This window comes from Hippocampus comes, unplaced genomic scaffold (genome assembly GCF_001891065.2).
Source record: "Hippocampus comes isolate QL1 unplaced genomic scaffold, H_comes_QL1_v1.1 scaffold169, whole genome shotgun sequence".
Taxonomy (NCBI): domain Eukaryota; kingdom Metazoa; phylum Chordata; class Actinopteri; order Syngnathiformes; family Syngnathidae; genus Hippocampus; species Hippocampus comes.
The window spans coordinates 87288-104752 of NW_017806049.1; the positions used below are offsets into that span (position 1 = coordinate 87288).

The window sequence follows — 17465 nt, forward strand, 5'->3', positions numbered from 1 at the left end:
AAAATATTTCGGTGCAGCGTCGGACCAAATGTGTGCCGTGTGAACAGGGCTATAGCTTCTGGGGTCATTGGGATGGCTCCCCCCGAAAAAGTGACGGCATAGGGAGGAGCAAAAAGTCTTGTAAAGCCACCAAATTAAAGCTGAATCTCCACTTAAATCTCACAAATACATTGTGTTGTTTAAAAGTCATTATCCAAATACTTCTGGAACTAAATGTATTTTCAGATAGGAAACTTTGTGTTCTAGATAATAAACACCACACTATGCTAAGTAGACTGAACAGAGGTCACCAGTCATTAACCTGGAGTCATTGTTAACCAATTTGGGATCTGATGTCTCAACAAAACAAGACTGCTACTTTCATGATGAACTGAAGTAAAAGCAGGGCACTGCACCATTTAGAAAAGCTCAATTGATCAACAGATCACAAAGTCACATGATGGTCTTACTGGTCAGACTGTAATATATGGACTCCTACACATGGAATCTACTGCACGCTTTACACATGCACACACAAATGTGCGTGCGCGCACACACGCACACACACACACACCCACACACACACACACCCACACACACACACACCCACACACACACACACCCACACACACACACACCCACACACACACACACCCACACACACACACACCCACACACACACACACCCACACACACACACACCCACACACACACACACCCACACACACACACACCCACACACACACACACCCACACACACACACACCCACACACACACACACCCACACACACACACACCCACACACACACACACCCACACACACACACACCCACACACACACACACCCACACACACACACACCCACACACACACACACCCACACACACACACACATCATGCAACATCTCTGCATCTGCCTACTGATTTGTATGATGAAAAGGCAAAAACCCCAGCCGCCCCACCCCCTCACACTGCATTAATTCTAGATAGAAACAGAACACAAGTACAGTCAGCTCTAAAGAATTTTGAAGATAATGTCTGGACAGTGTCTGCCTCTGTCACTGATCTCTGACTGCATACGGTCACTACAGATAAGGTCACTGATGTCCCTCTGAGGACAGAATAATGCGATGGTTATCACGGAAAGTCAGTCAATAAAACCTTTGCCATGTTCGCAGATTTTTTAACTATTATGGCGCAAAACATACAGTTCAATATGCATTTGTGTCTGTTAAAATACCCACACACACACACACACACACACACACACACACACACTACCTCATCAGACTTGTAATTGCATAAACTGAAGAGATCGAGCAAAGCACTGATTGCAGATTGCCCTTTGCAGTTGTAATAATTTGGCCGTGCACATGGCTATACACAGGCGTGAGCATGCACGCACGCACACACACATATACACACACACACACACACACACACACACACACACACACACACACATCATGCAACATCTCTGCGTCTGCCTACTGATTTGTATGATGAAAAGGCAAAAACCCCAGCCGCCCCACCCCCTCACACTGCATTAATTCTAGATAGAAACAGAACACAAGTACAGTCAGCTCTAAAGAATTTTGAAGATAATGTCTGGACAGTGTCTGCCTCTGTCACTGATCTCTGACTGCATACGGTCACTGCAGATAAGGTCACTGATGTCCCTCTGAGGACAGAATAATGCGATGGTTATCACGGGAAGTCAGTCAATAAAACCTTTGCCATGTTCGCTGATTTTTTAACTATTATGGCGCAAAACATACAGTTCAATATGCATTTGTGTCTGTTAAAATACCTGAAACGGGGGGAAAAATGCAATTATATAAATAACGGCACTCGCTAACCAAAAGGATAATCAAAGAAATCTGATAATAAACAATTGCAAGTCACTGCCAACATCTCAATAAATTAAAATATGGTGGAAAAGTTAAATTCCTATTGTATAGATTCATTAAAGCCATCGGAATAAATTTCAAGTTTTTACTTTCATACCCCATAGACATTTCTGCGTCTGCCTACTGATTTGTATGATGAAAAGACAAAAAACCCAGTCGCCCCACCCACTCACACTGCATTAATTCTAGATAGAAACAGAACACAAGTACAGTCAGCTCTAAAGAATTTTGAAGATAATGTCTGGACAGTGTCTGCCTCTGTCACTGATCTCTGACTGCATACGGTCACTGCAGATAAGGTCACTGATGTCCCTCTGAGGACAGAATAATGCGATGGTTATCACGGGAAGTCAGTCAATAAAACCTTTGCCATGTTCGCTGATTTTTTAACTATTATGGCGCAAAACATACAGTTCAATATGCATTTGTGTCTATTAAAATACCTGAAACGGGGGGAAAAAAATGCAATTATATAAATAACGGCACTCCCTAACCAAAAGGATAATCAAAGAAATCGGATAATACACAATTGCAAGTCACTGCCAAAATCTCAATAAATTAAAATATGGTGGAAAAGTTAAATTCCTATTGTATAGATTCATTAAAGCCATCGGAATAAATTTCAAGTTTTTACTTTCATACCCCATAGTGTCTTTTTTTTACCCCCCTACATATGAAGGCATATTGGAAGTCTAATGAAACCTGGCACTCTTGAACAAAAATCAACTGTCGTTCAAAAACTCTTCACCGACCCCAGAATGAGCACTTTAAAAAACAACGTTCATCTGGCAGAAATATCGACACAATTGCCTCACGCATCATTGGCCGAACTGTCTAGTAAGTGTTTATCAACAACTGCCATATTGGCTACATGTATGAATTTATTATCATATATAATTATCCATTATTCTCGCCTCTGCTGATATGAATGTCATTTTTGTGCTGAGAAGAGTGCACAGTTTTAAGCTTTTTTCTATTCTTTTTCAAATGGTAAAATAGTTAAACTATACTGTCAAAAATAAAGGCATCGACCACAGCTTAGAATGACAGACTTGCCCATTTATATGATGTGAAAGTGTTACCGTAAACTGACTCTTTACACTCAAACACAGAGGTTGCAAATGTTTGTCCATGTGCAAGGTAAAAGCCATTCAATGAATTCTAGTCAATGTATATAAGCCTATATGTCTCCAGAGGAGTGTACCTTTTCTTTCTCGCAGGCTTAAAACTGTTTAAGACAATATTTTCATGGTGAGGATAGTGTTGTTTTTACTTTCGAGATGAAAAATGTTCCAATTAGCCCTTTCAGGGACAGCGGTGACGACAGTGGACAGCCTATCATGTGATCAGGTTACAGGGTGCATGAAAGGGTTACGATACAAACCCGTCAACCACATTTAGTATGCTAACCAGTATCTTGCCGTATAGTTTTACTTTCTAAAAATCCGAGAAGTAGTCACGGATGAGACATGAGTTTTTCCATTGAGCAGAAATTATTTAATAACCTTTTTTTTTAGATGCTATATTTGATATGGTCTTTGCACGCACGCACGCACTCACGCGGGTGCCCACCAGTGCACTCGCGCACATATGCACTCACACCACGATGAGCAACAGTCGGAACGGGCCGAAAATGAACGAAAGCTCAAATACAAACAAACAAATCTTTTTTTTCCCCCCACCCATTTCCTCCTCCCACCCCTTGCGGTTGACTTGGGACCAGTCCGCTGGCTGCCAGTCGAATGCGATCAATGTATTGGGCACCCCTGCCTTAAAATCAGAGGTAATTCGCTGACTAGCTAGCGCCTAGCGGCGGTGTTTGCGCATGAACGGCGATGCAGTGTTGTTTTTACTTTCGAGATGAAAAATGTTCCAATTAGCCCTTTCAGGGACAGCGGTGACTACAGTGGACACTGGACAGCCTATCATGTGATCAGGTTACAGGGTGCATGAAAGGGTTAAGATACAAACCCGTCAACCACATTTAGTATGCTAACCAGTATCTTGCCGTATAGTAGATCACTTCACAATTCTACGCTAACGTCTGGGACACCAACCCTTTACAATATTGAGGCACCAAAGCCAGTCACTGACTGCAATAAGCATTTTGCATGACGTACAATAGACTTCCCTTATCAGAGACTAAATGGTAAAAAGCTCAATAGGTCGGCCGAAAAGCCTGGAGCTATGTCCAAAAAAAAAAAAAAAGCAATTTTCATTGAGAATAACAATTGCAAGCATGAATCTATTTCTCTGAGAATATACTGGGCCTAGCCCTCAGCAGTACATTTAGTAGACTGGATTACGTTGATGGGAAATGACGTGAAACAAGTTCGTCTGCAAGGCAGATCAATCAACGATAAGCATACACGTAATAGATATGCTCAGTCATCACCATGCAGCATATTGTATATCGGCTTAGCCTTTCTCCATCTGATACCGCCAACCTTCGAAGTTACAGGAGCAAAATGGGAAAAGATCACAGGTCACCTTCAACATAATTAAATAGTATCTCTCTGGAGTTCATAAATTCAGCCTTCGTGATAATTCCTCAGGCAAAATCAAAGGACAAGGCAGCACAGTGAAACCTTTCTTCTTCCAGAGAGTCATGATTGCTGCAGTTACAGCTGAGTAAATGCGATCAGATGTTCACTGCGACGCAGCCAGGCAGAACAATGCCGAAAGTAGAGAGAGATGTGGAAGGGAAATTCTGACTGCCGAATGAATAGAATAAAAGCGAGGTGAAATTTATTTTGCTGCATCCATCCATCCATGATCTGATCCGCTTCTGATCCTCATGAGTGTTGCGGGCGTGCTGGAGCCTATCCCAGCCGTCATTGGGCAGTAGGAACTGGTTGCAGGCCAATCGGAGAGCGCACATAGACAAACAATCATTCGCGCTCACAATCACACCTACGGACAATTTTAAAGCGTCCAATCAACTTGCCATGGATGTTTTTGGAATGTGGGAGGCAGCTGGAGCACCCGAAGAAAACCCACGCAGGCACGGCGAGAACATGCAAACTCCACACAGGAAGGCCGTGGCTGGATTCAAACCCACAACTTCTTGCGCTCTGAGGCGGACGTGCTAACAAATCCACCAACGTTAGTTTGATGCAGTGCCAGAAAATAAAATGGCTGACCGTCTCTGCTGACTATACCCTCTTCAGAAAAAAACATGTATAACAGCATGAATTTCACCTTTTTCAGTTTCGCCCATGACTCCCTTTCTTGGGCTCCACAAAAATATTATTTTCGCTGCTCCCCATTGATCATGGCAACAAACAAATAAATTAATGAATAGAAACAAACATGTTTTACCAGATTTTTTTTTTTTTTTAAATAATACTGTTGTTGGTTTCCCGGGTGACAAAAAGTCCAGCTATTTTCCACACATTCATCATTTTTACAATTCTCTGTTATCGACGGAGACTTCTCTGCGCATCCCATGTGCCTTGAGCACATGAAATCCCAATACAGTCAAACCTCGGTTTTCGAACGTCTATGTTCTCGACCAAATTGGTTTTCGACCAAAAATTTTGAGTTTTTTATGCCTCGGATGACGACCGAATTTCGGTTCTCGAACAAACTGAGCGCACTTGAAATGCGTCACTCGACTCCTCTCGCCTTCCTGGCACGAGGAAGTGACGCTTCCTCAGGTAGATGAGGAAGTGACGCTTCAGCTTAGCATTCCATGGTGAGCAGACGTGTTCAATAAAGATTTTTATTTTTTTTGAAAAAGAGCGTGGTTTCGGTTTTCGAACAAATCGGTTTTCAAACAGCCTTCTGGAACGGATTATGGTCGAAAACCGAGGTATGACTGTATATCAAATTACAATGAGAATTATACTTTAATTTTTGAGTCATACATGAGTATGGAAAAACAAAATTGCTTTTGAAAGGTGATTTTTGGGAGTGGCGGTGTGGTATAATGTTGGAGTGCATGTTATTTTCGAGAAATTACTGTAAAACATTTGCTGGTGTTATTTTGAAAGGGTTTCACCGAGGATCATATTTTTTTCAAGCTCAATTTTATATGCGGAATATTTATTCTAAATTACAACACATCAGATCGACCATCTTATTGAAGCAGATTGTGTTCAATGACCTCCAGTGGTACACACTCACGCTTTCATGTAAAAAAAAATAAAATAAAACAAAATAAAATAAAAATACAAACAGCAGACACTTCTGTTGACAACCAAGCGATAGGTTCTGTTGCTACCCAAGGGGCTCCTTATCCTGCAATGGTTTTGACTTGAAAACTCATAAAAGTTAATTTTCTTCAAATGTGAACAGCTTGACAAGTGTTCAGCAGTGTGCATTCCTTCCTTACCGGGGGCCTTTAAAAATCCATTTCAACAACGTCTCACTCTCGGAGAAAAGACCCAGGCTGAGCAGTCAAGGCGGTATTGTCCCACATTTTACTGAGACTATAAAGACAATTACAAGCACTCACACCGGATGCATCAAACAAGGCCAGGTAAATTATTTGTTCACTTGTGAATAAACAAAACAAAGGACACAAACAGTCCATGTTTTGGAAGAGAGATAATTTCAACTTCAATAAAATCCTTGTAATCGGCACAACGGAGGGCCAAACGGGAGTTGTTGCCAGCCCAAACCTGTTAAAATTTCACATGTATTGCAGGGAGGGCGGTCAGAGGGTTGGCAGATTTTTGGAGCTTGAAAGACTCATTTGTCTCGTGCGCGGAATGTCTTTCTGGCTTTGCTGTATGTCGGAGTACAGATGCGCCTTTGGGATTTACAGTTGTAAAAACTGTCAACGTGGCGATGCACTTACTAAAATTACACGTGGGTGTTCCAGCCTAGTTAGTGCCCATGGGGTGCAATACCCGATTCTGTCTTGCATGAGAATATTGTCAAAGCATAATTTGTCAAATGAGAAGAGAATTTCATAAATACAGTGCATGGGCATACAGTAGTAGAAAGAGAACTAAATAGAGGGCCAGGCGAGTGCTGGGGGCGGGGGCGGGGTGGGAAAGGCGAGAGCCAGGAAAGATGAATGATGGGGGATAAATGAAATGTCATTCCCGTTAATGGGAAAAAACCCCAGAGAGAACGCAGGTCACAAAAATTGCAAAAATATGCTTAATCCACGTTGCCCGGAGCCAAAAGCATTTGACACAACGGTTAACATTAGCTTCCTCAAATCAAAACGGATAGAAAGAGAACCAAAAAGGAAGGAGGAAAGTTCAAAAAAAAAATGCATTTCAGTCTTTTCTCTCTTATTCTTTCTTTATTTTTGCACGCCGTGTGTCGTCTCATCGTGTTTGCGTTCTCAAACCCCTGAATGAGCCCAGTTGCATCTGGCAGCTGTGCAATGTGGCTCGGAGTTAAATGACAAACTAAAAAGATTGTTGACTGCAATATTCACATCTGCTATAAACACCAATGCCTGCTCCAAACCAGCATTATAACGCACCTTTTCCTTTGGAAATACACACACTGCCCATGGCACAAATCAATAGGATGAGGATAAAATACATTTCCATTTAATTACGATAACCAGTCCTTCCTCGGCCATAATCTCTTTCTTCCCTCCCCCTCTCTCCCACCCACTCTCTCATATTTCTGTCTATACTCTTGCTCCCAGCGCCATCTCCCTCTGGGAGAAGAGAAAACTTGTCAGTACGAATCTAGCTTTAATCGTTTCCCAGATCAGCAGCATGTTTTTCTTCCCCTGAAGCATGTTCTCGCCCCCCCCCTTACCACACCAACCCCCACAGCCCCCCCACACACACCCCGCGCCGTAGCCCCAACCTCCTCTTTGAAATGTCGTCTGGGGAGCGTTCTAAAGCTCAAATGTACTTGCTCGGGGGCAATTGCACTATTGGGGCTGCCATCTTCAACTAAACGTGCTCCAATGCATTATACGGCGCTCTCTGTTGGTCCCTTTCTCAGTCATCAATAGTTTGGTGCTTCAGATGATGATGACGTCTAAAATTAGCCATTAAATGACAATTGATACCTCAGTAAAATTCCATGTAATTTAAAGCAGTGATTTGATAAAAAATATTCATTTGAGAAATGTTTTCTTAGATCAAAAGTCCATATGTCCGCGTTTAAAGAGCATGCTGCGTGTGGATATAGTTGATGAGAAAATATAAACTCTCGCTTTCATCTTTGCAGCGAATAAGGCATCATGGCAATTTTCCATCCATTTTCCGATTCACTTATCCTCACAAGGGTCGCGGGGGTGCTGGAGCCTATCCCAAATGTCTCTGGGCAGTAGGTGGGGGACACCCTGAACCAGTTGCCAGCCAATCGCATGGCACATACAGATGAACCATGCGTGCTCACACTCACACCTAGGGACAATTTTTAGAGTGTTCAATGAGCCTGCCATGCGTGTTTTTGGAATGTGGGAGGAAACCAGAGTAACCGGAGAAAGCCCACACAGGTATGGGGAGAACATGCAAACTCCACACAGGAAGGCGGGAGCTGGAATTGAACCCGGTACCTCTGCACTGTGGGGTCGACGTGCTAACTACTGGATCACCGGGCTGCCCCATGGCAAATTTATGATATTTATTGTCCCTATGGCTGACAAACGCTGACTAAAAATATATATACCGGTATATATTTTACCCCTTTTGTGGGGCAAGGACGTTTTAGGAACAACAATAATTAAACCTCTATAGGACGTGCTATATTGTGTTTGGTGTGATGACTGCACAAAGTTGAGTGAGTTTCTGTTCATGTTTAGGCCCTCGAAAATGCAATTCACTCAAGAGAATAATTATAATAACCATCATCATTTTTTTTTACACTCGGCACATTTTGTTCCCCAAAAGTGACAATAAGACCTTACAGTGCCCAATATTATTAAATGTTGGTACTAATGAATGCTTTTTCAGGTTTGTTTTATTGTGAGTTGTTTTATTTGGCTTGGCTTAAGCGTGATTTTCATTCGCCAATATTGTGATGGATATATTTTATTTTACATTGTGATATTGTGATTATTGACAAGTCACTGGATGGATCCTGCTGAGTTTTGGTCTCGTGCTGGTGGGCGTGTGTGTGTGTGTTTACTTTCAATGCGGGTCAGGCATGATATAGATTATATATCGTATGCTTTGCCTGGCCAACTGGCTTGCACAGATGCAGACCCACAATGTTGTGTTTTCCTTTGGCAACGCTAATACATCATTCTAGAAAACACGATACAGTATGCTCAAAAACGAGTAGAGGGACAAGCTATGGCAGAGGGAATCAGTGAAGAGAATGATTTGTCAGGGCTTTGCCCGCTCTGCTGTGTCTGGCTCCGGTGTCTGGATGATGCCACCGCTGTTATTTGGCACACGATTCTTGCTTGCACAGGCCACCCTACAATATGGCATTTCTGTCAAACAGTAGGTGTGAGAAGCGAACCAAGCATGGGCTTCATGAATTACACTAAAAAAAGTGTATCGATGTTTTCCCAGTGAGTGTGGATGAAACTCTTTCAAAAATCTGGAAAAAAGCATTGTTAGAATACACACATACAGTAGCGTGATCTCGTCAGAGTTGAGTCGCAGCACACAACGCTGGGCCTTTTATTTTCCAGACTGGGGAGTTGATTCTGCGACCAGATGGCAGCAAATGACACTTGGAAGGCATTCATGGGGCATGGATGTTACACATGAATTACTATCTATCTATCTATGCAACCACTTACACAGAGTAAAAAGGATATAGTTTACTTTTTGTTTTTGCTTCAAATTCACTTACTTTTCCGAATCAAATGGGGAGAATCGGGTAAACATTAAATTCACTCGTTTTCAATCTCCTGTACACATGCTGTACCCAATTGTGTTATGTGGCGTCAATATTGCTTTCGGCTGCTTAAGCTGTATACAAAATATCACAATTATCAACATTTTACATGTAATTCTTCGGCTTGTTTTGAACGCGACCAAGGTCACTATAACATCCATCCATCCATCCATTTTCCGATCCGCTTATCCTCACAAGGGTCGCGTGGGCTGCTGGAGCCTATCCCAGCCATCTTCGGGCAGTAGGCAGTAACCTAATAACATGATAAGCTGTCCACTGTAGTAACCGCTGTCTCCGAAAGGGTTAAGAAAAGGTTTTCTTTCTGACCACGGAAGTGACAGAGAGTAGAATGTGTGTTGTGAGATAATAAGGCATCCTTCTCTGATGACAATGACACCCTCAGTGACTTTCCCAATTGTTTCTCGAATACCAGCAAACGCACTAGTGACACTACCTTCCAAAATTAGAAAGGTATTATAGATTTAGTACTGCTAAACTACACGTAACTAAAATGGCTCCAGATATGTTGTCAACAAAGACAAAAAAAAAAAAAAGAATCAACATTTTTGAGCTTTTCACAATACTATGAAGTGAAAAGTTTTTACTGTATATGATATATTTAAAGGGGAAGCCGTGTATGGGGACAGTTGGAAGGACTTGGATGTGACCTACTTGTAAGCCTACATTTGAGATGCTGAAATTGGCTGGACTGTACAAGTCAAAGGGTGAAGCGACAGCAAGGCTTTGGGCTGCTTGTTTTTCTTTATTCTTTGTTTTTTTACATTATGCACAACTCTCATTCATTGTGCGATAATCTAATTGGAACATGTATTTGTTACATATTTTGACGCATTTGTATGCTTTAGAAAACATTTATGTCTGAATTTTGGGGGCGCTTGGAACGGATTAGGGCATTTAAATGGAAAACACGTCTCTATTTACAAAATAATCTAGTTAAGAAATTTCTTCCAGAACCAATTCATTGCATAAGGAGAGGTACCACTGTATGCTTAATGTAAAAATGCTTAACATTCATTAATGTCAAAAAACTATGACCGGTTATAAGCAAAATTTACGTGTAGATTTGTATAGATCTCATTCCCACTTCAAATTCTGAAAATATCAAAATCACTTGCCACAGTATTTTGGATTGTATAGGCATAAAGCTTTTTCCTCCCCATAGAGTCAGTGTTCAATCAACCTTCCGTGCATGTTTATGGAATATGGGAAGAAACCGGAGTACCGGGAAAAACCCCCACACAGGCACATGGAGAATATGCAAGAGGCCGGAGCCCATCCTGTCCCGACTTTCACGGCTGCTTGCGAACGCTAGGTGCTCATCTAACTTGCACTGCACTTTTATGGGCAGCAGCGACTAGCCAATCCGCCCACTTCTTGCAGCCATGGGCGATGCAGTGTGGAAGTCCGAATCCTTGCCTCTGCAGTGGCAAGTAAGGTGCATATGAGACTAGCGCTATTACTGAGTGCAGACGAACAGCTAAGCATGCAAACGCAGCAAGCAACAAGAGAGAACATTGAAGATGGAGAAGCTAAAGCTAATCCTAAAGGAACACAAAGACTTTTCAAATAAATCTGGTTCGAACTGCTTCAGGCTGAAGAGTCACCAGCTATGAACAGCAAATTACTATTCAGAAATACTTTCATTATGATTTTTTTTTTTTTACATTTTGACATTCATCATGACTGTGAAGGGATTCTATGTATATCATTATATGAATTCAGGCTATACTGAATGGAAAGAAACTATTTACAAATAATCTTCATCCTTTCGAAAGAGCATGTACATTTTTGGTCAATAAAAATGTATTTTTTTAAATACACTTTTACACATAATTACATATTTATACATGCATGACAGATAGGTTTAGATTACCGGAATTTTTTTAATCATTTTAATAACCTTGAAAAAGTGCAGCCTTCCTCACACAGCATCTTGTCCGCACACAAATTGAACAATGGCCCTTAAGGTTTTGATGGTTTAATTTAATCTTCTGTCATGTTTGTTATGCCACTGTTGAGGTGAGGAAAAATTAATGGAAGTGTTTTCTTGTAAAAGAATGTTGTTCACTTGGATTTGTCAAAAACATCTATTGGTCCCACTTCACACATGAAGTGACCCTCAGAAAAATGAGCAAACATTAAGAGAGGAACAGCAAACGAACACTCTTTTCATTCCGCTTCAATTAAGGTTGACTTAATTACTAATTTAATCTTCCACCGAGCAGCCATTAGAGAAGAAAAGGTGAGCACAGACATGTAAACACATTAAACATCGAAAGGCATTCATGTACGTATAATGTCCTCTCAAACACTCACAGTGCAAACGCTGCTTTTCATAAAGCCGAAAAAGGAACGATTTCGAAAAAGCTGTACCTTTGCTTTTAGCTAGAAGAGCAGGTGGAGGTGGAGAGAGAAGAGTCCACAGCCAGAGCCAAGACACACAAACAGGGAACAGTAAAACAGACTTCGTGAGTTATCACACACAGCATAACATGTCTTTCGTTTTGGTGAATACATGTCAATAAGTAGAATTCTCATGAGCAGTTACAAGACGATCTTTGGAAAAACCCATCGTTCATCAGTTCTACTGAAATACAGCAGTAAAATAGTCTAAAATAAAAGTAAACTCAAAAAAGTTAACAGGAAAAACGGTGGTTGTGCAGCAATATTACCAATGTAATTTGTCCCAAAGCATGATACACCATGCCCATCCATCCATCCATCCATCCATTTTCCGATCTGCTTTATCCTCACAAGAGTCGTGGGGGCGGGGGTGCTGGAGCCTATGCTAGCCGTCCTCGGGCAGGAGGTGGGGGACACTCTGAACCGGTTGCCAGCCAATCGCAGGGCTCTCAGAGACAAACAACCATTCGCGCTCACACTCACACCGAGGGACAATTTAGAGTGTTCCATTAACCTGCCATGCATGTTTTCGGAATGTGGGAGGAAACCGGAGTACCCGGAGAAAACCAACACAGGCACGGGCAGAACATGCAAACTCCACACAGGAAGGCCGGATGCAGAATCAAACTCTCCATCTCTACACTGTGAGGCTGGTGCTCTAATCAGTCGACCACCGTGCCACCTATATGCAATGTATTTAGCAAAATGATTGTTGATGAGGCGGCACAGCGGTCAACTACTGCCCGATGAAGAGTGGAATAGGCTCCAGCACACCCGGGGGTATAGGTGGATTAGAAAATGGATGGATGGATTGATGATGAACATCATGCATCTCCATATGACATTGTTTTTTTTTTTTTTAATCTGAAAATAAGGTTTGTTGATAGTCCTTATCCTCACTAGGGTTGTAGGGTGTGCTGGAGCCTATCCCAGCTGACTTTGGGTGAGAGGTAGTGTCACCCCTGAAGTGATCGCCAGGCAATCATGGAGCACATTTATGTAAACAATCTTTCATACTCATTTAGCCATCCATTCATCCATTTTCCGATCCGCTTATCCTCACAAAGGTTGCGGGGGAGTGCTGGAACCTATCCCAGCCGTCTTTGGGCAGTATGCGGGGGACACCCTGAACCAGTTGCCAGCCAATCGCAGGACACACACAGACAAAAAAAAAAAAACATCCATGCTCACACTCACACCAGGGACAATTGAGAGTGTTCAATCAGCCTGCCATGCACGTTTTTGGAATGTGGGAGGAAATCGGAGTACCTGGAGAAAACCCACGCAGGCCCGAGTAGAACATGCAAACTCCACACAGGGAGGCCGGAGCTGGAATTGAACCCAGTACCTCCGCACTGTGAGGTCGACACACTAACCACTGGGCCGCCCACACTCATTTACACCTATGGAATTGTTTTTTTCTTCAAAAAGTCTCCCATATTTTTGTAACATGAGGGGAGGGCGGGGGAAAGGGACCAGAGTTCCTAGAGAGGGAGAACATGCAAACGCCACACAGGAACTTCCGACCTCTGAACTGTGAGGCCAGTGTTGAAACCAGCCTGCTGATGAAGAAAGCTACAACAGAAATTGAGGTTCCTGCTTTTCATCGGACAACGATATGTGGGTTTAGTCTATTACAGGGCTTTCATTTGTGCACATATTGTACATTCTGCTCATGAGAACATGTTTCATTTGCATCAAATGATATACGGGCGAGATTGCACATCAAAAACCACTTCAAACATGCAACCACATCAACCCACCACATATTAAAGCATAGTTTGGAGCAACAGAGCACACACTTTTTAATGTTGTGCTTCCCTAAAAAGGGTAGAACTAATACCTGATCAAAAGAGATGCTGTCACTTCTCATTTTTTTTATTTTAGGATGTACAGACCACTGACCAATGACGAATAATATTTTGATTTCCTCTCTTGATTTGGACTCGCGTTTTCGCTGGCGGACCGACGACTGACGTTAACATCGAAACACTGACGGAATAAGCGCCGATGGAATCGATTTTCGACCCACCCCTGGACTGCCACGAACCCGAAACAAAAAAAGACGCCATTTTGGGGACAACAAGCAGGATGAGGAGCAGCAAAAGTAAAATCATGTATATATGGCCCAATTTACATATGGTCCAAACTATTTCTAAATGAATAAAATTATGTGCACTTTTATTTTTACTGACGGTCATAAAATTGTGGTGATGAAATATAATTTTGAGATGAAGGAAGCACGTTACAAATACAGTAACGATGAACATTTATATATATGGCCCAATTTACATATGGTCCACACTATTTCTAAATGAATAAAATTGTGTGCTGTTAGCCTTGTAAACACTTTTATTTTTACAAACGGTCATAAAATTGTGGTGATGAAATGTAATTTTGTGATGAAGGAAGCACGTTACAAATACAGTAACGATGACAGAGTGACAGACTGGGCCGACCTGAATAAGGTCCTTCTCTGTCCAATTTTAAAACTCATCTCAAGACACATTTTTATTCTTTGGCTTTGGACTCAGCATGAGACTCAGTATTGTTCTCATGTTTTATGATGTGTGCTGTTTTTATGTTGGTAGTAATTAATTAATAACTTGTTTGATTAATGGATTGGTTAATTTATTAGTTAACTGCTTAATGTTATTAATTGATTTAAAATGTATTAATTTGGGTTATTCATTTACTGTTTTCACTGTCTTGATGACGGCACGTGTTACAATAGTGTGGCTTTGTCGTAAAAGAGTGTCAGTACTACTCTCGACTAGCCTGCCAGCAGTCCAGAGCTGTCTCCCATTGAAAATGTGTGGTGCCCCTACTGAAAAAAAAGAAAGACAAAATAAAAACAAGAATGCGGTAAACCAGTATGGTTTTATTATGTTTTTGTGTTGGTTTTGCTGTTGCGGGGGGATGTTTAATGTTTATTCATTTGAACATTGAACTACCACGTCTTAGTAGTATAATAAATTAAATATAGGCTGAAGAGGAATGAAAATTATTATATTTATATTTTTATATTTTTAATGTCCCAACTTCATTGAAATTGGGTTTTGTACACACTGGTTATTACTGTATGTAGCTTCAAAAACAGTCACCTATAGCTAACTAGCCCAGGAGTAAACTAAGCGTAGCGTTACATCGTGTAATGTAACATCGTGGATGGTCCACAACATAACGTGCTCTGTTGCTGCCTTGAAAAACAAAAGACTGCATGACTGCATTTCAACTTTGTAGGACAATGCAGAAAGTATTTAATGCCCATAATTTTATCGTACCAATGTAACATGTAACCGTGTTACGGCAGTTAAAACAAACACTGATCACGACAGAGAAAGGGAAAAGAGAGTCATACCTTGTTCTGCCATCATGTGTGCAAGGCCTTGAAAAGGTCACAGAGAGAGGAAGGGGGGAAAAAAAGTGGAAGAGAACACTTGAGCACATTTTCAATACACTTCGGTATTGTGATGAGACATGTTTTTCCAAAGAGGGAAAGCATGACATCAGGACACACTGACAGTTAACACAAAGTTTCCAGTTTCTTCTTCAAAAGAAACATCTGAAGGTTCAGGATAAGTTGCAATTCCCCGATTTTACTAACCTGCAGTTAAACTGAATGGGATATCAACTTGTTTAATTACGGAATTTTACTGTGTTCTCCAGTGAAACCTGGAGGTGGGAAAAGAAATAAAGAAAAAAAAATTCTCCTTGAAAAATACCTCTTCATGGAAATTTATAAATTTGCCACGTTGCTTGCTGCATCACTGTCAACTAGTGATGGGACGAGCGATACTGGTGCGTGAGCACAGTGCCGAGAACTCAAGAGTGAAACCCCATATCGGTGCGTGTACTGTTTTAAGAAAGAATCACATGACCAATAGAGGAACTGAATCGTTTGAATGTGCTGTGCCAAAGTGTGTTTATAAGGACACAAACTGTATCAACATGTCGTGGGTTTGTTGGCTGGAGTTTTGCGAAATTATGGATCGTTCTAAGAAGTTTTCCCCAGTGTGGAATAATTTTGATCTTGGTAAATCTTTTTCTCCTTTGAGCATTGTTTACTGTTATATACATTTGTTTTTTACGGTGGCGCATTGCACCCACTTTATCAGTTTATCAAGTAAATGACCTGTTATACATATGATAGTTAGAGAGCCTTACAGTTGCTTTATTCATTTTATCTTATAATTGCGAGATCCTCCATAATTGAAGTCCAACGCTGCTTGTCTGAAGCAAACACACCCAGAAACCAAGACCCTGTACAATATTGGAAATGGAACCAGAAAACATATCCACATCTGCATCAACTTTCATTTGAAACTCTGCTCACTATTGTCATCTGAACCATGTGAAAGAGTATTTTCTGAGTCTGGGGAGCTGGTGTCTAAGAGGAGAAATTACCATGGAGCAAAGACAATCCAAAAACTTTTGTTCCTCAATAAAAATTCATAAATTAATCGCTTTTTTGTCTTTTATTTCACACGATTTAACAAAAATTTTCTACATAAGTTAAAAATCTGAATTGTAACTCAAATTTGCTATATTTTACATACCAACTCAGTTTAGCATTTAAACAAACAAGGAATTTCTTTACCTGCAATGATTTTGTAACTACTGCAGGGGTCACTATTGGGTGACCAACACAGTGTCAATACAGTGCTGACACAGTTTGTGAAGTGGGCCAATACACTCCTTGAGGTGTGTCAACCAATCAAATGACAATGATGACATGGCCCTATTCTGCTCCAGATGGCCGGTGCTTTAGCACCACCTCAGAGTTCTGAAAAACGGTTCTTCTGTAACCACATTAGACCCCCAAACGTCTGATGGAAAAGCGACCACTCGTGGCCAAGTAAGACCATCTTGGTGTGGAAGCGGGCTCATGGAAAAGTGCCACGAGTGTGCGGCACAGTTCTACAAATTCTATAGATTCTTATTATGTATGTATGCATAGACAGTAAATGTTCTACTTGGATTTTTAATAATGTCAGTAGGTTACTATATACTATACTAAAATCCCTCTATCAGTGGCCTATATCACTCAGTTTTTTTATAATCCTTTTTTCCCCCATTCCAACTCACCTGGTGTTTTGCTGCTGCCCTCTGAAACAAAAGATAGAGAGACAAGCAAAACAAAGCAAGAATTAGACACACTCTTACATGACTTGCATGTTGACTGTCATGCAAATAACAGCACTCCTCAACGTCCATACAAATGGCCGGCAGTGAGCGCAGCCATGTGTATGTTTGGTACCCAGCAAAAAAGACATTGCAGTGAGCAGTTCAATCACAGAACATAATTACAGTGTTCATAATTTGGGTGAAAATGCCAAGCGTGAAACTTTTGCTTTTCTTTCCTCTGTCTG

General features: G+C 41.3%; 1 protein-coding gene across 1 annotated transcript in view; it reads right to left on the reverse strand.

The window, feature by feature from the left end:
- Positions 1-17465, reverse strand: part of LOC109529558 (neurexin-3a) — a 119165-nt gene that overhangs the window by 76838 nt on the left and 24862 nt on the right. Inside the window, exons 3-5 of the mRNA XM_019892978.1 lie at positions 17182-17202; positions 15455-15481; positions 12064-12075 (exon numbers count right to left, since the gene is read on the reverse strand). Of these exons, the coding sequence (XP_019748537.1) occupies positions 12064-12075; positions 15455-15481; positions 17182-17202 (60 nt within the window). The remainder of the gene's footprint in view (positions 1-12063; positions 12076-15454; positions 15482-17181; positions 17203-17465) is intronic.